The sequence below is a fragment of the Marmota flaviventris genome, chromosome 3 (genome assembly GCF_047511675.1).
Source record: "Marmota flaviventris isolate mMarFla1 chromosome 3, mMarFla1.hap1, whole genome shotgun sequence".
In the NCBI taxonomy this organism is placed as follows: domain Eukaryota; kingdom Metazoa; phylum Chordata; class Mammalia; order Rodentia; family Sciuridae; genus Marmota; species Marmota flaviventris.
Window position 1 is genome coordinate 51,030,654 of NC_092500.1, and position 21,081 is coordinate 51,051,734.

General features: G+C 39.0%; 1 protein-coding gene across 1 annotated transcript in view; it reads right to left on the reverse strand.

Moving 5' to 3' along the window:
* Window positions 1-581: 581 nt before the first annotated feature.
* The window catches only part of Irak3 (interleukin 1 receptor associated kinase 3), a 58,584-nt gene continuing 38,084 nt past the window's right edge, over window positions 582-21,081 (reverse strand). The window contains exons 9-12 of the mRNA XM_027925526.2: window positions 9,958-10,156; window positions 9,435-9,497; window positions 9,186-9,350; window positions 582-7,485 (exon numbers count right to left, since the gene is read on the reverse strand). Of these exons, the coding sequence (XP_027781327.2) occupies window positions 7,012-7,485; window positions 9,186-9,350; window positions 9,435-9,497; window positions 9,958-10,156 (901 nt within the window). The 3' untranslated portion in view covers window positions 582-7,011. The remainder of the gene's footprint in view (window positions 7,486-9,185; window positions 9,351-9,434; window positions 9,498-9,957; window positions 10,157-21,081) is intronic.

Sequence of the window (21,081 nt, forward strand, 5' to 3'; positions counted from 1 at the left end):
ATTACTGTGGATCCCATTAGCAGTGTTACATAGGCTCCATCTCTACCTGCTACAGAAAAGCATTGTATTCAGTCACACTCTCTGCACTGTTTTATTTCCAACCGATAACGACAGCCCAGAGTCTACTAAATTCAGCAAGTTAAAAAATTTCATGTAGGCTAAAAATGGATGGTGGAGCACAAGTCTGGAGAGTCCATACCTCATGGTGGAAAATTTATTCTCCCCAAAGATCTTTTCACTTAACTGTAGGCAACTCCTTGAAGTCCTGATTTGTAAGGATGAATTTTAAGGTTAACTTTTAAAAGATGTTTTTGACCAAGATCAACCAATATTTAATTATAAAATGCCCTTAGTTGTGCACCATGATCTGTTCTCTGTTCTGTATTTCAGCTTGTCTGATTTTTTGACTTAGATTGCTTTTTCATTTGTGCTGTTACAGCTACCTCAGGGGACACCAGACAAATCCATCTTATAACTGCAGTCACCAGGTAGAAAGATAAAAATAATAAAGGACAATGGAACAGAAGCATTATTACTAGTTGCTGACCAAGGGTACAAGAAAGCAAGAAGCCAAGCAAATGTAGAAGGGTAGAGAATGATTTATTTTTCCAAAATAAAAATAGCTTTATTCTTTTCTGAAAATAAAAATGATACATGCTCATTATCAAATTTTCAAAGACATGAAAGTCAAAAGAAAGTAAAGATCTCCCAAATACCACAGCCCAGAGTAAAAACATCATTAACATTTGGCAAAGAGCTCTCTGAGAAACATATATCACTTAAAAATGTCCAATGTTACAAATGGCTCCTAGTAAACATGCTAGTCTGTAGTCCGCTTCTTCACACAACAATATTTCAGGGACACATTTCCATAGCAATAAAAATAGATCTAAATAATTTTTAATGGCAGTCATATGCAATTTAATTTTATACATGTTTTATTTGACCCATCTTCTACTGGGGATATTTAGGTTACTTCCAATGTCTTAATTTCATAGACATCATGCAATACATCTTTGGGCTCATGGTTAGACACTTGTGTGATTTTTATCAATTAAGATAAACTCTTAAACAAACTGTTGGGTAAAATTGTGTCATCATTGAAAATTTTTGCTGCATATTGCCAAATTGCTTCCTAGAAAGGTTGAACCAATTTTCATCTCTGCTGGCAGTGAACAAGGAGGCCCATTTGCATGTATTCTTGTCAACAGCTTTAACCTTTGCCAATATGGGAGGACAAATTTAAGAAGAGGAAGAAGAAAATAAAAGTCACACATATATTTATTAGTTGTATTCATTTGCAAATTGGAGATACTTTTAATTTTTGTTATCTATTTCAGGGCAGATGTTTTCTGAACTTGGTTAAAAAAAATTTCAGTTTGTATTCCCATGCCAACAGTGATGTGACTCAGGACAAGAGTCAACTTTTCTCTGGCTCATTTTTCTTGATCCCAAAGTAACAGAATCCAGCTCAATAAGTTGTCTAAAGCTTCAATGATATGTGAATAAACCGGCATACTACTAGACATGATGATGTTAACTGAGCCTTATCTCCTGCATATCAGATTTTTCTACTTTCTTACCTCCTATTTTAATTAATGTTGGTGTCTGAGAATATTTTTAAATTAAGGAGAAAAAAAAAAGAAACTGTGACTTTTCTCTTGCTATTTATAGAGGTGACCTTAAAATTCTCCAACAAGGTCAGTGACAGCCATAACAAGGTTTGTAAGTTTGACAGGCAATATAGATCTTTGGCATAAAAATGCCTCCCAGGAAAATACTTGCAAGTCAAGGCCATGGACCATCAAATATAAATAAATAACTGGGACAAAAAGACAGGCACAAAACACAACAACCCCCTTTATTCCCTGCCAAAAATATTGTTTTATCATTGCTTAGAAATGGGTTTGGAAATATTTTCCACTATAGAGCAAGTTGATGTTAACATATATAATATCTATTTTCAAAGATAAATCAGATATTAGTATTGGAAATTCATGAGTTTTATCCAAGAATGGTGAAATGATAATATTCTGGATACTAGAAAGACAAATTTTGGGTACAATCTGGACAGCGGTCTCAACACATTAGATACCAATGAGTTTGAGGAAGTCTTGAAGAACTATTTGATTCGTTCATTTTACAGATATTTATTGAGCCACATTACATGCCAGGTGCTGTGCTACCCAAGGGGGATACAAAAATGAGCAGGACATAGCCTCTGCCCTCAGGGAATTTGAGTTTTGGGCAGGAGGAAAGATAACCCAACAGGCAATTCCAGCATTGTGTGAGGTGAGGTGAGGTGAGGTTTGGGGGGTGTTTTAGACCCCTGGAAAGAAGCATGCTGAAGAAGCCATTGGTAGCTAAATAATGCCCTGAAGAAACCAAGAGTTAACAGAATAATATGGGCTATCATGATCACCACAAAGCATGTCACAGACTGCTTAGTGCACACTAATAGAGAACCGACAGGCCACTCAGCATTATGAGAATGCAACAGGACAAGAAAAGTTCTCAACCCCTTAGGAAGAGCTTATAGAGGGACCTAAGACTGGAGAACATGCGTTCACTCAAATGTAAGCTCTATGAGGACAGGGTTCCTGGTGGTTTTGACTTTCACTGCTACTACAACAGTGCCTGACACAAAGGATGCCACTGATAAATAAATTTATAAATAAATAAATTTATTCAATGCATCAACAAATTCACTTAACTCATATCAACTCACAACAGAGGCCATGTGTACAGCAGAGGACCAGGATAGTGAAGAAAGTAGATGTAATAACAAGGTTTGTGTGCCTACTAAAAAGTTTTTGGATCAACAAATGATTTTTCATACCCATCCCTTTGAATCTGATCTTGAACCTGCACTGGCTCCTTTGTGCAATGCAGAGTGCAAGAAAGAGCACTATATTTGAAGTCAGACAGATCCTGCCTCCTCCTCCAAATCTGGGAGGACCTTCAGCAAGTTCTTCAACTTCCCCAAGCTAGCTTCCTTGCCTGTGGGTGGGATTCACACCTTCCTGTGGCTGTGAGGGTCAAACATGTAGAAACAGGCTCCAGGCCCAGATCCCTTCATCCTACCCCATCCTTCTAGCCCCAGAGATGGGTTGTGCAGATATCTAGGAGAGCTGGGGGTGTCTGTTCCTGGGATGCTTCTTTAGTGACCCTTTCTTAGTCCTTCCCCTCTTTTCAGGAAACTATTCCAAGAAGCCTTCTTTTCTCCCTTGAAAGTACACCGTAATCTATTCTTCATCTTCTCTTTCAGCTTTAGCTTTGAGTTCCATTGATGTGTGTTTCCAATAACACTGGTCACTGTGCAGGTAACTTGGGTAGCTGTCCTTCGTTTTCTTATTAAATTGTTTGTTGTAACCTAAGCAGCTAACACAGTACCTTGATTCTAATGAATGCTTAGTAAATGCTACTCATAATAAACCTCACTTCCTATCCTCATTGGGCCACAAGTCTTAAAAGTTGTCTGACACAGGCTGATGTACAACCTCATAAAACTACACTATTATGCAGTGAATCACAGATCATTATGACTCTCAAGAAGTAGATAAAATTGATTATGTCAGAAATCCCATATCCATTTTCAAAACAACAGAATATTTTCTCCATCTTTTGGGGCATTATAAAATGGGACCAAAACCCTAAGAAGCATAATAAATAGGATCTGCCCAGAAGATTGCCCACAGTATGTTACCAGAATGAAGATAAGTAAAATTCTTTACTGAAATTCATCTTTGCTGCTCAGAACTTGGAGGCTCATTCTTAGTGTCTTCATGTATCTTAGTCTGCACATAAGTAAACCACGGAGGTATCCTCTGATGACCCATAGCAAGATGCAAGATTTAATTACTATCAATTAACATTCATTAATTCTTCCCCCTAGAAGGCAAATCTAGTCAGGAAGACTGAACCATTCAATAGGAGACTTAGGTACTTTTCGACCACAGTTGCATCTGCTCGTCAGATCATTAATCAGATCACTGCCAGATAATCTGACTTGGTCTTCAAGATGTGCAAAATAATCACACTTTTGAAAGTTAATCTAGTCAATAAGATCATTGGTCCACCATATTTCTAGCCTCTACTCTAAGATAGCCAACATCCTAGGTAATATGTGAATATAAAAAAAAAGAATTTTTTTTCATAAAACATAAAACTAAGATCCACAGTTAGAATATGCCAATGTATAATAATTGGAGAAAAGTTTAATGCAGTGATTTCCAAGGAGCAGAATTCCTATCAGCAGGTCTCCTGGGAAGCTGTTAGAATGCAAACTCCTAACCCCAGACAAAATGTCTTAGAAGATGGTAAGGGCATGGCTTTATCAAGACTTCCATGTCATTCTGATGCACACTGAAGTTTGAGAAACCCTGCTTCAGTCAACTAAACAAGTTCAAGTCAATACAATACCTACAGATTACATGAATGCTGAATAACTGTACAAGCCTTTTTTTATGACATTTCACAAAAGGTACAGGGGGTGTCTGCAGATTCAAAGTAAAAAAAATTAACATATCAGTTATTGATTTTGGATTATGAATGGCAATTTTACATAATTCTAGGCTATTTTTTTCTGTTTTTTTTTTTTTTTTGTGTGTGTGTGGTACTAGGGATTGAACCCAGGGTATTGTGCATGCAAGGCAAGCACTCTACCAACTGCAGGCTAATTTTCTCAGTTTAGTCAATACACTTTCAAACTACATCTCTGAGATGGAGTACATTGCCTCAGAATGGTTTGCAACATGTGAGCCAAATGCTGAAGACTTTGGCTGCTTCGTTTCATTAACATGTATAATCAAGAGTGGCCAAACTCAAACAAGGCAAAAGAATTAAAGTTTTTAGTCAACATGTGGGCAGTTCCAAAGCAGTATGAACACATATGTGCTGATCACATGAGAAGACAGCACCTGCAGACCAGGTGTCCTGCAGCCTGTGAACATTGATGCTCCTAACCGCTTACCTGGGGCTTGCATTAGACCTGTCAGTCAGGCTAAGTTCTACTGTATTTTTTAACCTCAGTTCATGCCCTTTTAGAGAACTTTAACTCCATGTTTTTGACCTTAGTCTATTTGCCTGACCCTGTTCCTGATGATTTTCTTCTGTGATTAGTGGTTCTTGAACTCGGGTTCCAATCTGAGTATAATTAACCCAACTACATTGTCTCTCCAAAGAGTAAAATTCACAGGCCCATTCCTTTCTGACACAGAAAGCTAGAGCTTTTACAGCAAGGTTCCTGGATGGGGAGATTCTGTAAATCCTCTGGAAAAGGTTTTCTTTGAATGTTTCTATCCATTATTCATTATCCCTACTTCATTAATTTACTCAGAAAGGTTACTTATAGTTGAATTATTTATTATGTGGGTTCATATATATATATATATATATATATATATATATATATATATATATATATATACATATATATATATATATGTATATATATATATAGTTTGATTCAACTTAATTTATAAGAATATACCTGCTCTGAGGAGGCTGATGTTAAGTTCTGAGGAGGTTGCCCTTACACACTCAGGGAGTGTGATAGGGCAATGCCCCCACAGAGACGTCCATGTCCTAATCCTAGTGATCTGTGAATATGTTGTTTTACATGAGGAAGAGGATTTATAGATGCAATTAATTTAAGAATCTTGAGACAAGGAAATTTCCCTGGATTATCTGAGTAGGCCCAATGCAATAACAGTGTTTTTATAAGAGAGAGGCAGAAGGGCCAGAGCAAGAGAAAGGTAATAAAGAAGAATTAAGAAAGAGAGAGAGTATGAGGGGAAGTGATGGGGTGGGGAGAAAGAGAGGTTTGAAGATGCTACATTGGTGACCTCGAAGATGGAGAAAAAGACCATGAGCCAAGGAATGCAGGTGGTCTCAAAAAGCTAGAAGAGGCAACAGGCTCCCCTAGAGGCTCCAGAAGGTTTGCCAAGGACTTCTGACCTGCAGAACTGTAAAATAATTAATGCTACTAAATTTGTGATATCCTGTTACAGTGACAACAGAAAACAAAGGGAGCTAGCAATCTAGTAACAGAGATAAGATTGATTTTGATACATTTTGGAATGTGACAAGCCTAAAAATTCAAAAAAATTGCTATGGAAATGCTGATAAAGTGAGTCCCTCGGTTGGAGAGATTTGGGAGGTTTTTTGGAGGATGACAGTTTTGCAGAGCCTGATGACTGGCTAAGACATCAAAAGAGGAGCTCCAGGAAACAGCAAGAGGGGAGACACAGGGTGGAAGGCACAAGTAGTATCAATCAAAAGCTGACCTACACTGCTGACCAGTCATTTTCTGGAACAAAAATTATTTGATTAAAATATCACATATTCTGCTCAAGATATGACAGGTCTCTGAGTTAGTAAAAATCTATAAGAATAATCAACAATTAGATTATATAGAATAGGCTATCTTAAGAGTTTAAATATAGAAATATAGATCTTGGGCAGGAATCTTGCTACACAGAGCACACCCTGGCCAAACGTGAACTTGGCTTGTTTTTAGACAGTGATGAACAGAAGAACACTACAGTTGATCACAAAGTACATTGACAAATTAGACATTTCCTGCTACCCTCCTAAGTAAGCTAAACCAAACAACAGAATGCAACTGAAAGTCCTTTGCAGTGGGAGGTTCCCCAGACTCACTTCAACAGAGATGGAGAAGACATGAGAATCTTGTCCCTCTTTGGTAAGTTTGAATTGTTTTGTTTTGCTGAAGTCAGACCAAGGATGTTGAATAATTTTGAATGGCTCTAATTTAGTTTGGATTTGGTCATGAGGTAATCACTCTGAGAAAACATTTGTTTAAGCCTCTCCGTTTTGGGGGTTTGAGAAGGAAGGAATAGAATTGTCCAGATTGTTTATCTGTATTACCCCAAATTCACCACCAGCCATTCTCTGGGCCTAACTTAAGGAGATGATGTCTTTGCAAGGCGGTGCCTTTGCTCAAGTGCCTCAACAACACTTGCTTTTTTCTTTACCTTCTGGTGAACTTTAATCCTTTTTGTATGGTTCATATTTATTACAGAAAAATTCAGAGGAGCACCCTGGCTCCACTAGCCTGCTGCTGGAAGGATAGCCTGGGTCTTCTAAAAAGGAGTCCAAATTCACCTCGGTGGCCTTGAAGCCCTGGGATGAAGCTGCATGCTTTGGAGACAGACTTTCTTCACAAGAACTGGGCATGTTGTAAGCATCCTCATTTCTCTCGCTGCCTCTCTTTCTGTCCAAGCCCAGAAATGTGACCTCAGACTGGCTGCATTCAAAGGGAATTTTCTGAGTCAGTCCATCTGTCCTCAAACCTTTATCACAAGGTGGCAAATGATTATTCTGGCTTTCGTCATCTTCCACTGGAATACTTGGTACATTATTCAAGAATAGAGGAGAAGGACACCTGAAGGATTTCAGGGATGTGGGAGGATCTTCTGTAAAATATAAGCTGGCTTGCGAACTTTCAAGAACATTCAGGACCTAATTAATGAAGAACAAACGAACATTGAGTTAGGCTTGAAAAATATCCCTTCTTGCCTTTTTTTCAATTATAAGAATATTTTCTCATTTTCATAAGTTTAATTACTGAATTTGCATTAGAAGGGATCTTAAAGACTAGAGAAACTCCTTCATTCTGAGGACAAGAAGCAAAAGAAACTGCATTGAATTAAACATCATGAGACCCAATTTTAGTTCTAGATTTCCAACAGCTAGCTTTGTGGCCTTGGGTGAGTCTTTACATTTCTGACTTCAATCAGAAGGGAGGTAACCCATTAGTAGTTCTCAAAAGCCAAAACTGCCCACAGAACTTTCTGAATACAGATCCCCTCACCCCTTAGCTCCAATGTACAGATTATCATTCAAAAAAATAAGGAGACCAGGGTCCATGGATGTGCATTATAAAAGCTTCCTAGATGATCTGAATGTGTAGGCAGATTTGAGACCCCTGACCTATATAAATCTCTCTCTTCCTCTGTCTCTCTCTTTAAAAATGCATATAGTTTTACAATTAGTAAAGTCTTTTCACATATATTTTCTCATTTAACACACTCAAATAATAATATAATAATGCTGTTCATTAACAAATAATAAAATGCTCATTCTGAGTTTATAGATAATAAAGCTGAAACTCAGTAAAAGGAATAAATATCACCAGCAAGTAAGGAGGAGCCCTCTCCTGGCTCTCAATTCCATTCCAAAGCCACAGTTCATAGCTCCTTTATGGTCCCAGGTCCCCACACAGCTCTTCCTAGTGGTGTCAGCCTGGAATATGCTCTCCTGATTCCCACTCCATTTTTATTATATTGAGTCCTTATTTAAAACCTGTCCTTGGTTCTACAATGACTTGGAATAAAATCCAAACCCTCAAAATGGAATCCATGTCCCTCTATTACCCAGAAGTCTCTGATATTTTAAGTACTGTGGGCTTCCCTCACCCCCACCTCACATCCATGATGCTGGCCTACCTGTGGTCTTAATGCCGGACTCCACCACCTGGAGCCCACACTGGCTGACTCTCTCTGCAATGTCCTTCCATCCTTACTGCTGTCTCCATCCAACCTGCTGTCCACATCATAGCTAAAAGGTCACCTCCACCAAGAGGCTCCCTTGATTACCATAGGCTAGTGTATTCTGACTCTACGATCTCATCAGCCTGGGCTTCCATCTTGCTGGACCAATATCCCAAGTTACTCATCTGACTCCTTATTTGGAGTTTGAGGGTTGACACTGTATAGTGAACACTGTTGTATCTTTAGCACCAAATACAAAGTCTGCATATAGAAAGCGAGATTAAGTAAGTGTTTGTTTACACGCAAATAAACAAATCAGTGAATGCATGACTACACCTATGGACAAAAGAGTGAATTTTAAAATGAAAAAGGGAAATATATGTTGCATTTTAATGGGCCAGATATCTTAATAAATGCTGAATAAGTATTCCTTCCAAGCTACATTTCACTATATTTTTTTGTGATGCTCTGGTTCTACTCAATAATGACCTCTACCAGAGTACCAAATGATATAACTTTTGATCTATAAAGGAATATCTATTAGGCTGGTATTTTCTGTTGAAAGCTTAATTTGTCTCACTGATAAATAATTCACCCAGATACACCACTTATCCAACATAGATACTGCATGATAGGCTCCATTTTGAATAAAACCACATAAATACGCACTTCATCCATAGATGGTCTTGACTTTGCCCGAGTTGTGGCACACTGGGCTGCCAAAGAGAAGAGCTTGGCAGAGAAGTTCCGAGGACAGGGACGTACTTTCTTATCTAGAAATGAGAGGCATGAATCGAGGCCTCTCTTCTCTATCAATTCCATAAGGAGATCTCGCTAGGAAGAAGAGGAGAAAATCTTATTACATACAAGTGGGTCAAAAAATGAGAAAATGGGTGTCAACAAAAAGATAGTTCTTACCAGCTGAACATGTTTGGGATCATCTAACACCACTTTGCAGCCTGTCAAAACTTCCATTATTACCTATGAGAAACATATAGAAAGTCAGCTACATACGTTGAATGCATACACAACATTTGTTGCACCTATTAACCATGACAATGAATATAGTTCTTTCTAATAAATGTCTTTATATTTTATTACTTCATTGATGACACAAATTGATATATTAGATAATGAGTGGCAGAAATCAATAAATCAAAAAGTTAAAACTTTTATAAAGTTTCTTCTTAGAGGAACCATTAGGGAAGGGGATGGGGTCAGGAACAGGGAATAGAGAGGATAAGAGAGGGTTGTAGGAAGGATGGATACAATTCAAACATGACCTATGCATATATGGAAAGGTCACAGTGAAACCCATTAATATGTATAACTAATACGAGCTAACATTTAAAATAATAATTAATTAAAATTTCTTTTTAGAATTTAGAACATTCTTGGCAATAAACTCTCCCCTGCTTATTAGCCAGCAGTGTACACTTACAATTCCAAAGCTGTAGGTGTCTGTTTTAACAGAAAGCTTTCCTTGTCTGATATACTCTTCTGGCATGTACCACAGATGTTTCCTGCTGCTGTTGGTCACATTTATGGTAGAAATCTGATTCTCTGGGTGGGGTCGGAAGTGTGCCATGGCAAAATCAGTTAGTTTGGCTTGAAACTGATCATCCAAAAGTATGTTTGTGCTAAAATGGTGCCCAAGGACAGACAAGACAAAACATTATGATGGCTTTTCAACCAAATTCAACACGGAGAGCTCACCTTCTGTCTGGTCAATTCAGAGACAGATAAATAAAGCCAAACATAAATTTTCATGAACTAGACAACACTATTTTTAAAATTTTTTTTCAAAGCATAATCTATGTGTTGAATAAAAACAAAAGCAAGAACCTGACCTCTGAACAGTGAGTATTTCAAATATAAAGAGATGGTGGGTAAAGCCGAGGTTTTGTGGATAGAATAAACTAAAGTTAATCAAAGCAGCTTTTCTTGTGCTCTTCTTACACTTAATGAGAATGTGAGTTGAGTTAAAACCAGCTGATTAAAATTAGCAATAATTAAGTGTCTGCTGTGTGTGTAAAGCTGTGCCGTGCAGGGCTCAGTCTATCAGCACAGAGCCACAACCCTGGAATGATTGGAGGGATCGTTGGTAGCTCCTGCTTGAATGATAGCCCTACCCCTGAGTCACATCTCTATTGCTGTTTTTGTTTTTGAGTCTTATTTAACTACAAATATCTGTGGAAGTAAAGGTGAAGTGCTTATATTCAATTTAAGCAGTTGTCTCATAAAATCCTTAATAAGCTTTGTTATGTTGGCTCAAAGTATCAGTTTACTTTTTTCTTTGAAGTGCTGCTATGATGGGGATGGGGAAGAATGAGCCAAGAAGGATGTGCACTTCACTTGGGCAAAGCCAGCTCTGCCTTTTTCTGGTTCTGAGATTGTTAGCAGAAACTGCACCCGAAAGCCTCAGTGTCTTCTTTCCTCAAATGTGAAGTGGGGAGAATAAAAGAGCTTCTAAGCCCGATATGGGGAATATAAAGTGCAACTATGCCCAGCCCTAATCAATGAATGGTCGCCAGGGTAAAGTTTAGTAATCAATAATGAGAGAAAAGACAGAGATTGATTGATAGAGGAGTAGGTTGGCCATGAGAAAGTTTCCTACTTCTCAGTTTTGCTTAGGAGTATCCAGAGCTGGCTCTTTGTCTCCTGAAACTAAAGCATTTACCACTAGGCCTCCCCGTTCAAAACACCAAGTGACATATTTGTACTACTACAAATTGTGATTAAAAGTGGTCACAGCTACTGAATAATAAGAAAGTCTTAATCCTAAACAAATACTGGAACTTAACAAAAGTTCTAAAAGTCTCTGCTGTCCTGAACAAGTAGGCATACAGGCAGAACCCAGTTTCACAGGTTTGAATTTCAGGTCTTATTACTATTTAGAGGATTCAATTATAGGGTGGGTAAGGGGAAGTCCAATGTTTGAAGCTAAGGCCTCAAGAATTCTGACTTTGTCTGGGACTGATATGACAACAGACAAAATGAAGGGACATGCCCCTCCCTATAAGGGTGGCAGGAAGATTGCAAAATCCAAAGAGCCCACCATATGCATGAGCCTTAGGGCCCTTCATCTGTTGTGTGATCTCTGCATTTATGGGGAGAAAACCCAAGAGGCCTGGTCACCAAGACTTGTATCAATGAACTGGGGTAGACACACCAATGCACAATTTGCCAGGTTGGCCAGGAGAGAAGGTAAGCAGAAATGTTCACCAACTCTCACTGCCAGGACCCAGGTTTCTGTCCCTCCTGCTGCTCCTAATTCGAGAGCCACTGCTGCATACTCTCACTTCATTTCAGCACAGGGGGAAGATAGAAAAACTCTGAATGCCAGAGGTTCAATGTCTTCCTTCTCCATCCCAGCTGTAAAGAAGGCATGAAATTCTAATTTGTAATTCCAGAGCCATGAGAATGCCAAAGCTGCATCTGTGAAATACTTAAAAATCCCTAAATAATTTCTAAGTACAAAAGAAAGGGAGGAGGCCAAGAACAACAAACAAAGCCCATAATCTAATGCATTTATTTGACTCTCAACAAAAGATTCCAGCAACTGAGCAATCATACATCTGTGAATGTCAGAGGTGATCTGTGTGACCACGAACAATATGTTACTCAAAAACACCCACTGAGGACCTGGGGTCAGTGAGAGGCTGTCGGTAAGATGTGGAATTATTTGAGGGCACTGCATTTACACAATGAATAGTGACACTTGGAGCAAAGACAAGTAGTTTGCCAGCAGATTTTAGTGTAGAACATAAATTTTGAGTCCAGTGATTTACTCTGTTCTAAATAAAGGTTATCAGTAGCTGGGGAAGAAGGATATTCTGTCTTAGGAAAGTGGAAATTGCAAAAGGGCCTTCAACGATCAATTTCTACCCTGATTCTTCCCCCTGCTTCAAACTTGGAGAGAATGTTCAAACACAACGTGACTTCAGCTACCATGTAGGTCAGCTGAGTAAGTTTATTCTGTGGAGTGAGGATATACTAACAAAACAAAGACAACCTGGAACAACTAAATTCATAAAAATACAACAAGTGAGTTATTGTGGCCACCAAAAAACAAATTTTGGTATACATCAAATGATTCACACCTTCAATTTAGTATTTCTACAATGTATTTTTTTCTACTCTTTGCCATAAAGCTATTTACTGTGATCAAAGAGGCCATCAACTCTCTAGACAATTCTTCTAGTGTACCCTGAGGAAATGGGGAGAACTCTGCACAGGTGGTGAGTTTGTATCCTAATTCTGGGGTTGTTACTCATCTATTTGGAGGGGTTTCTAGGCTAACTCTTTAGGGGGACCTGAATTTCCCCAAACAATGCTACTTTTTAGTGAGAATTGCTTTCTTTGCTCATCAGTTTGTCTCCTAATTTAGTTGAAGCCTTCAAGCCTTAAAAATAAAGCAGATGAGGGCTGCAGTTGTGGCTCAGGGGGAGAGCACTCGCCTAGCATGTGTGAGGCCCTGGGTTCGATCATCAGCACCACATAAAGAAACAAATAAAGGTATTACGTCTAACTACAACTAAAAAATAAATATTTTAAAAAATAAAGCAGATGATATGTGTGGCTTCTCATGCAAAACTTGCATTTAAGTACAACAATCATGTTTGACATGTAAGAGTTTGACTAATTTTTAAAGATGTGTGTGTGTGTGTGTGTCTTAAAGAGGGTTATTGTTGCCAAGTAGCCCAGCCAAGTGTCTTCCAATCCTTAGGAAAAGTTCCAACTCCACCCAATTGACCCCTGAGAAAAAGAGGACCCAGATGGCCTCTGTGTAACAGCCTGGGGCAATGGACACCTGTGCCATGTTGTAGCCATTGCAGCACTGAGACAACTTGTCCCAGATGTCCTGCTGATCGCAGATGAGGCAACACCCAAGTTTCCCCAGGACCCACAAGTGACTGGAAAGTTGCCTACAGCCCCACCCACAGTTACCTCCAGCCTGCAGGGCATTCTCCCTGGAATAGCACGAAGCTGAAACGTTTTAGTCCCCTGTTGTGGAGCTTTCTTTTTATTCTCCATAAAACCTCGGCAAGTCTTGAAGACAAAACTAAAACTTGTTTGTGCCTTATAAATGACTGGTGACTCCAGGCACTGTGAAAAGGCCAACTTAATAAGAGGTTTTCCTCCTCAAAATGTGAAACTTCAACTCTAACCTAACTAGCCCAGACTCCCTAAGCCTTGGCTTCCATGTAGGTACAAAGAGCTGGTAATGCTTACTTCACCAGCTTTTATAAGGATTAAATGGGAAAATGTTAAGTGGAGCTCAAAATGTGCTTTATAGCATGTAGATAGACCTTGGTTCATCTTACACCCATTACCTTACCTTAAAATCCCAAAAGACTGGGTTGGGTATCTCTAGGAGTGTAAGTGCACTGATATAAGTAACAACGACACAGATTGCAGGATGGCCTGCAGACTGAGCACCTTTAAGTTAATCATTACAATCAAAATAATTCCAAAGACATTCTGGGCAAACCTAAAGTAACATTTCTAGCTAGTTTAAGATAATAGAGAAGGAAAAAAACTGTGTACTGTGCATGCACATACATGTTTATACATATTAATAAATTAATATTGAGGTTTGGATATAGTGGTGGCAAATAGAATTGACAAGGGAAATTTTATCTTATGCAAAATTTAATTGTTTTGGCATCCCTTAGAGAAAAAATTGGACATATTTGGATATCTTAAAAGAGGAAAGGAGTGGAGGTGTTTATAAAAGTCTGAGGAAACAGAATTGTTTGTATCTAAAATATTTATGAAAAATAAAAATAGTGTTTTTTTAAAAAGCAGGAAGAGGAAAACAAAGAGACTGGTTAATTAAATAAACAATGAATCAATCAGATTTTGCATTCCCCACAGACTTCACACTCCTATTAATTATGGAGCTGGAGCCTAATCTTCCAGTCTGTACCACACCAGCCCACAGACACTCATGTCTGAACTGAAGGTAGGAGAAAGAAGAACTTGAGTCCTTAGGCAAGAGTGTCATGGTTGCTGGAAGGGGCCAGTCTATTGCTCCCTACCTCCTCTTCCCAACTACTCAATCTTTGTAGTCCTCACACAAGAAATACTCCAAGATTATTCTCCTTACTTTGGAAACATTAGTAGGAATGGAGATCTGAGATGAAAAATGCTGAGGATAAAATGCATTTCAATTTAAAATTGTTTATAAATGTGAAAACAATTAAGTTTGCTGAGGAATAGGATGGAAATAACAAGGAGGTTGACTGCTTTCAGATGCTCTTATGTGTACTTGCAATTCAAAAACATCTTCGTTTCCTAAATAAAATTGTGAGGGTCTTTTGCCAAGAATACAGACTGCAACTCTTCAAACCGCTTTTCTTTAAATTCTTTTCTCCGTAAATTCCACCATCTGGAAGTGAATTTTGTTTATATAACATTTTATTTGAAGAGTTCAATTCGCTAAGACATTTCTGGGCTAAATAAACTACCAGACTTGTTGAAAATACCTTTGAAATGTGGGCTTTGCTTCCTCCTGTGGGTGTTCCTCAGCTGTGTCCTTGATAGTTTCTTCCTTAGAAAGCAATTTACTCTCAGTGCTAAAGCAAGTGAGATTGCGAATGAAGATCTTCAAGGTCTCATCTCCCTCCTCAAAGTCAGCTGCTTACTGCCATTTTCACTAGGAGTCCAACGTCGACATCCCCATATTTAAGCACATTAACTACACCCTCCTCTCCTTTCCAATATCCATGTCTGCAAATGAAGCCAATGTGCCCACAGTAATCCCAGACCTTTAATTTCTCTAATAAGAGCATGATTGTTGGGATTCACACAGACATGGAATGACACCTTCCCTTCCCACTGCCTCCATAAGACAGAGGCCAGGTCCTAATCTCTGTAAGCCTCAGCTTTCTCCTGTCAAACTGAGATAACAATAATGCCTAATCTCAGGGTTGTCAGAAGGATTAATAACAAGTTATTAGGTGGGTGTTTATGTCAAGCCTAAAGTCCTTTGGCTTTCACTGAGCTCCCTAATCAGCCTGCAGTGTATCTGCCACCCTCAGTGTGCTCTTAACCAGGGCAGCAGGGTAGACCATAAACTGTGCTCAGAGCCATCTTGAAATTTGCTTTCTGCAGTTCCCCTCATCTTGAAAATATTCCCTTCTCCCTTCTTTTATCCAAATTCTCGAAGGAGCCCCAAGAATCACTTCCTCAATGAAGTTTTCACTCAACCACTGAATTCCAGCATTTCTCCTTCCTCCAGACTCCTACTGGACAGCCTGAACTACAAAGACTATTTGATTCTTAAAGGAGATCATCTCATATACTTTACATAACCATAATGCTGAACCTATAGAAAAAAACTTAATCAGTGACATAATCAGTTTCTTAAGAAGGTTAGAAATCAGAATAGGCTGAAACCTCTCATCATGGAAATGGCAAATATGTGGCCCAGCTGCTGCCAAAACATCCTCCCATATTATTGCAGACATAACTAATCAAGTTCAGAAAGCATCCACCCTAGATTTCCTTTCCATACTACACTTGGGAAATCATGACCAAACAATCCAAGATGGGATGTGAGATTAAATTGATTTGTTATGGCTGCTATAGTATACTGATTCTTTTTCAGAGGAGGTAAATGAGGCCCACCTGGTTACATAACTTGTTCTATATAAAATAACTTAATGGCAGAGCCAGGACTAAATCCTTGCCCTCCTATTTCCTTGTTGGTTGTTCTTTTGATTCACTGCAGTTCACTTTAAAAAAAAAAAAAAAAACAACAACAACAACAAAAAACTATTTATTCAGCTTCATGAATAAAACGCTAAGAAACTGAACTGTTGATTACAAAGAATGATGAACTTTTCTCTCTTTTTTCTTTAACTGTATTTAGGTGATTCTAGAGGCAAAATCAATTAAAGGGTGAGTCACAGGATTTTACCTCAATGAAAAAAAAGAAGTCCTGATAATTAAAATTGCACTCAAATAGAGCAGGATCCCCATGTGCTGGCCTCTCCAGGATAGCCAGAGTCCAAAGCAGGTTGGACGAAAACACTTAAGAGGTAAAAGAACCAAGTCTTACATTAGGTACAAGAAAATACTGCTTAATGCCAGGCCATGGGCTGTACTTTCTATGTATTAACACATTTCTTCCTCACAACCATGGAAGGAGGTGTAATAGTGCCCAGATCTAGATGAGGAAGGAGACTGAGCCTCAGGAAATTAAGTGATTTGCCCAAGGTCATATACTAGAAAGTAATGGAACGGGGATTTGTATCAAGATCTGTGTGACCCCAAAGGCCATACACTTTTTTTTTTATACTAGGGTTTGAACCTAGGGGCACTTTACCACCTAGCAACATCCCCCATCCTTTTGAATTTTTATTCTGAGACAGGGTCTTGCCAAGTTGCTAAGGGACTCCCTAAGTTGCTGAGACTGACCTTGAACTTGGGTTCTGCCAGCTTCAGCCCCTTGGGGCACAGGATTCTAGGCATAATCCACTATAACTGGCTCCAAAGGCCATCCTCTTAACCAGTGACAAGAGACAAGGATAACACTGAGATCATTGGGGTGACTGCTGAATAAAGGGGAAGGACAGAGAAAAGACTGAGGAAAAGGTGTTTTTGGAAACCACACATTTGGGGATTTTTTCCTAGGCGTCACTCCAGGGTGTGAAGGTGGCTAGAGGTGTCTCCCTATATGTATCTGAATTCCTCCTAATTCAGAAACTGACTAGGGTAAAGCTTGGTCAGGATTTAAGAGAATATAGGGATCTTGTCATTCTCTTATAAGTGGAACTCAGTACAAAAACAGGCAGGTGTACATTCAAAGAATTGTAAAGCAAAAAGTCAACTTGAGATGATCCTGGTTGGCTCTGAATATGAAAATAAGCAAATTGTGGTCAGACAATGTGAAGTAGACTGGGCTTGAACCCAGAGTTCCTGTGCTCTTCCAACAACATCATCTTCTCTCCTCCCCAGTGACAAGATTTCATTTTGCTGGGACAATAGGTGTGAGTCATACTTTGAGTAGCAGGCTGCTAAATAATTACTTTATAATCTTCATTTTTAAAGTTACTTTAAAAATCTCAAACCTGTAAGATTATCAAGCTTTTGTCTAAACAGAATTAATTATAGAGAATGACTGAAATGATAAACATTTATTTGGTAACTAGAGACTGTCTCAAGAGAAAAAGATCTGATGCCAAGTTATTTTTTTCTTCTAATAAGATTTATTTTCAACATAAGAGTAGAGTATACTCTTTAGACAAGTTTCTTAAAATCACAGACTAGAAGTAAAAAATAAACCATAGTCTCTGAATCCAAATAAAGTATTGTTGATATTTCGGTATGTTTTACATTTAATCTTTTTAAAATAAATGAATTTGTAGTTCTACAAAGTTATAATTACATACATATATACTACTTCAATTTGCCTTTTTCCATTTAATCTCACCTTATACACATTGTTCCATGTTATTTCCTACTATTAATAACATTACTTAAAATTGTTAAATGATTGATGATAAAGTCTTCTATGATCCATTAATCTGAAATCCAAATACAGAAAAGAAAATACAGGTAATAACAACTTCCATTTTCCACTTCTCCAGCAAAAGCACAGCCCTGACTTACTCATGGAAAAGGTCACAGTTTAACATAGATTTTGAGATGCCCTTTTTTGAGCCAATTATCAGGGATGTACAATAAAAATGGCATCCCTCCTAGAAGCTGTCTTTCCTTAACAAAGATTTTAAAAATTAATGTGAGAAAGGCAGAAGAGTCGAGGATCACAGACTTTCTTAAAAGCATTAGGATGAAGGCCAAGACTCAGGGAAGTCTAGGTTCAGAGCAAAGTGAAGGGTTCACTAAAAGAGATATGGGAGGGTAACCTTGGCCAGCTCAATTTGGCAGGACAGCTGGGGTCTGAATGTCATTAACCATCTGACAGATGCTCAGTGGCCTGAGTTAACTGAATCGATCTCGTTGCAGTTCTCCAAGAACAATTCTGCAAATCACCAAATGAGAGGGGGAAATCTATGGTTAGAGATGGCATTAATTGACATCTTTGATGACATCTCAGCAGAAAAGCAGGTTCAATGGCTGTGGACGGGGCTGATTTGCTCTGGAACAGGCACTTGATGAACCTTGTGAACCCACAAATCTTTCAAACGAACATCCACAGCCTTGAAACTCCTCACTCTGGACACATGCCTGGGTGGATGTTGTTTATGGATGGACTATGTTGAAATCCTCAAACTCTTTGAAAACACAGTATACTAGTTAGCTTTTCATCATTGTGACAAAATACTTGATGGTAAACAACTTAAAAAAGAAAATTTTTACTTTTGGCTTATGGTTTCAGAGGCTCTAACCTGTGTTTGCTTGTCCTCGTTGCTTTGGGCCTGTGGTGGCATGGTACATCATGGTGGGAGCATGTGACAGAGGAGGCCTGCTCACCTCATGTTAAGTGGGATGCAAAGAGAGAAACAGGAAATGGCCAGGGTCCTAATATCCCCTTTAAGGCATGCCCCCAATGACCTAACTTCCTTCTACTAGGTCCCACCTCCTAAAGATTCCAATACCTCCCAATAGTGCCACCTGTAGGGACCAGGTCTTCAACACATTTGCCTTTGGGGAACATTCAAGATCCAAACCATAACACCTAGAAAGGCAAGACACATCAGCAACCTTCCCTCCAACTGAAAAAGTATATGTTGCTAATTGCATTTCCAGTTCAAGTCCTCCATCTTGCATAATATCGTGCTTATTTTTTTTTATCAGATCTCTTTTGTTACTCTGCCTAGTGATGTTATTTAAGGTATTTTATAATTTGCACAACCAGACAAGTACCAAGATACTGGCCTGGAAGAACTGGTCTCCTTTTAAGTTGCAAGAGCATCAAAGACATTCCAGAACATTCATATTCCCATCTGTATCCCAGATAAACCTTGGAGCCTCTCTTTAGAGCCTGCTTATCAAACCTAGTTCCTCAGCCTAGGTAGCACTCAAGGACCTATCCAATCCTTTACCTACCACATTCCTTATTTTTTGAGTTTACCTTATTTGCCAATACTGTCCTTTCTTCTCCAATCAACACATCTTCCTTGCTTTTATTATACACTCGGCAATTCTCTACTCTGTTCCCTTGAAAAAAATCATTGCCTCCACCAGGAAGATTCTCTTCCCCTTCTTTCAACCAGTCCACAGCTGTGACCCACTTCCTCCAAGACTTAGCTTGAAACTCTGTAACTACAGGAAGCCTTCTCAAACCATCCACATATGGCACATGTTTTTTTATGTAATTTTTTTTAAATTTATATATGACAGCGGAATGCATTACAATTCCTATTACATATATAGAGCACGATTTTTCATATCTCTGGTTGTATACATAGTATATTCACACCAAGTCGTGTCTTCATACATGTACTTTGGATAGTAATGATCATCACATTCCACCATCATTAATTATCCCATGCCCCCTCCTTTCCCTCCCAACCCCTCTGCCCTATCTAGAGTTCATCTATTCCTCCCATGCTCTCTCTCCCTATCCCATGTGATATGAATGAATGTGATTCTTAGAATGTTTAACAAGCACATATTAAGATAGAGTGATTTTTCTTAATATAGAGCTTAGGTTGTGGGTATATTTTTCAAATCCAATAAATTTATGATGGAGATAAGTACAAGACTCGTAAGTAAAAAGACTGGTCGGCTACCACATCATTTGGCCTCTGCCACCGTTATGCCTGCCATTTTGGCCCCAACCATAACAGGACTTACTATCTGATGAGTGTGAACTCTTTGCTAAGCACCAAACATACCTTAAGAAACACAAGAAACTTTAGAAACACAAGCTGCTATTCTATTATTACCATTTTACACAGGGAGAAACTGAGTCCAAGGGAAGTTCAGCAAGTTGCTCAGAATCACATTTACAGTGGACAATCTACTTCTAAAATCAAGTCTCTGGTGTACACATTAGAGAAGACTGAGTTATGAGAAATGAATGGAAGAAGTATGAGAAGGAAAATGCATGAGAAAGAAAAATCCTTGGGTCACCTTTTTTAGAGCTCTATTCAGTCAACTCTCCCTCCATAACTGTGGTGGCTGCGTGTTGGTCTCCCCTCTCTATCATCCCTGCCCAGTGCTCCCTTGGGTTCCAGGGAGGCTCTTCTTTTCCAGCAGACAGGGTTGGCAGCTGAGCCCAATCTAGAAACTGTCCTTGGTAGAAGGAACCCACCTCACTCAAGTTACAGTCCCACTCTAGAACTGGTCAGGCACAGGGGTGCAAAGAGCCACACATCCTGCCTAACTTTGGGATAGCTTAGAAGACCCATCCCAGCTTCAGTGCTTCCTGGATGCTGGCTGAGGCCTCAGAGACAATAGCCCAGCTCCATCTCTCCGCCTGCCAAGTTCTGCTGTCCTCCTGACTTTCTTACATTTGTTGTTTCTGAGAAGTCTCCCTAAAAATCTCCTGCTGTTAAGACTCTCCATCTGAGCCTATTTATTGGGGACCTACCCGAAATCATGAACCAACAGTGAGAAAGTGGGGATCAGGGTCCACAACTGTGTT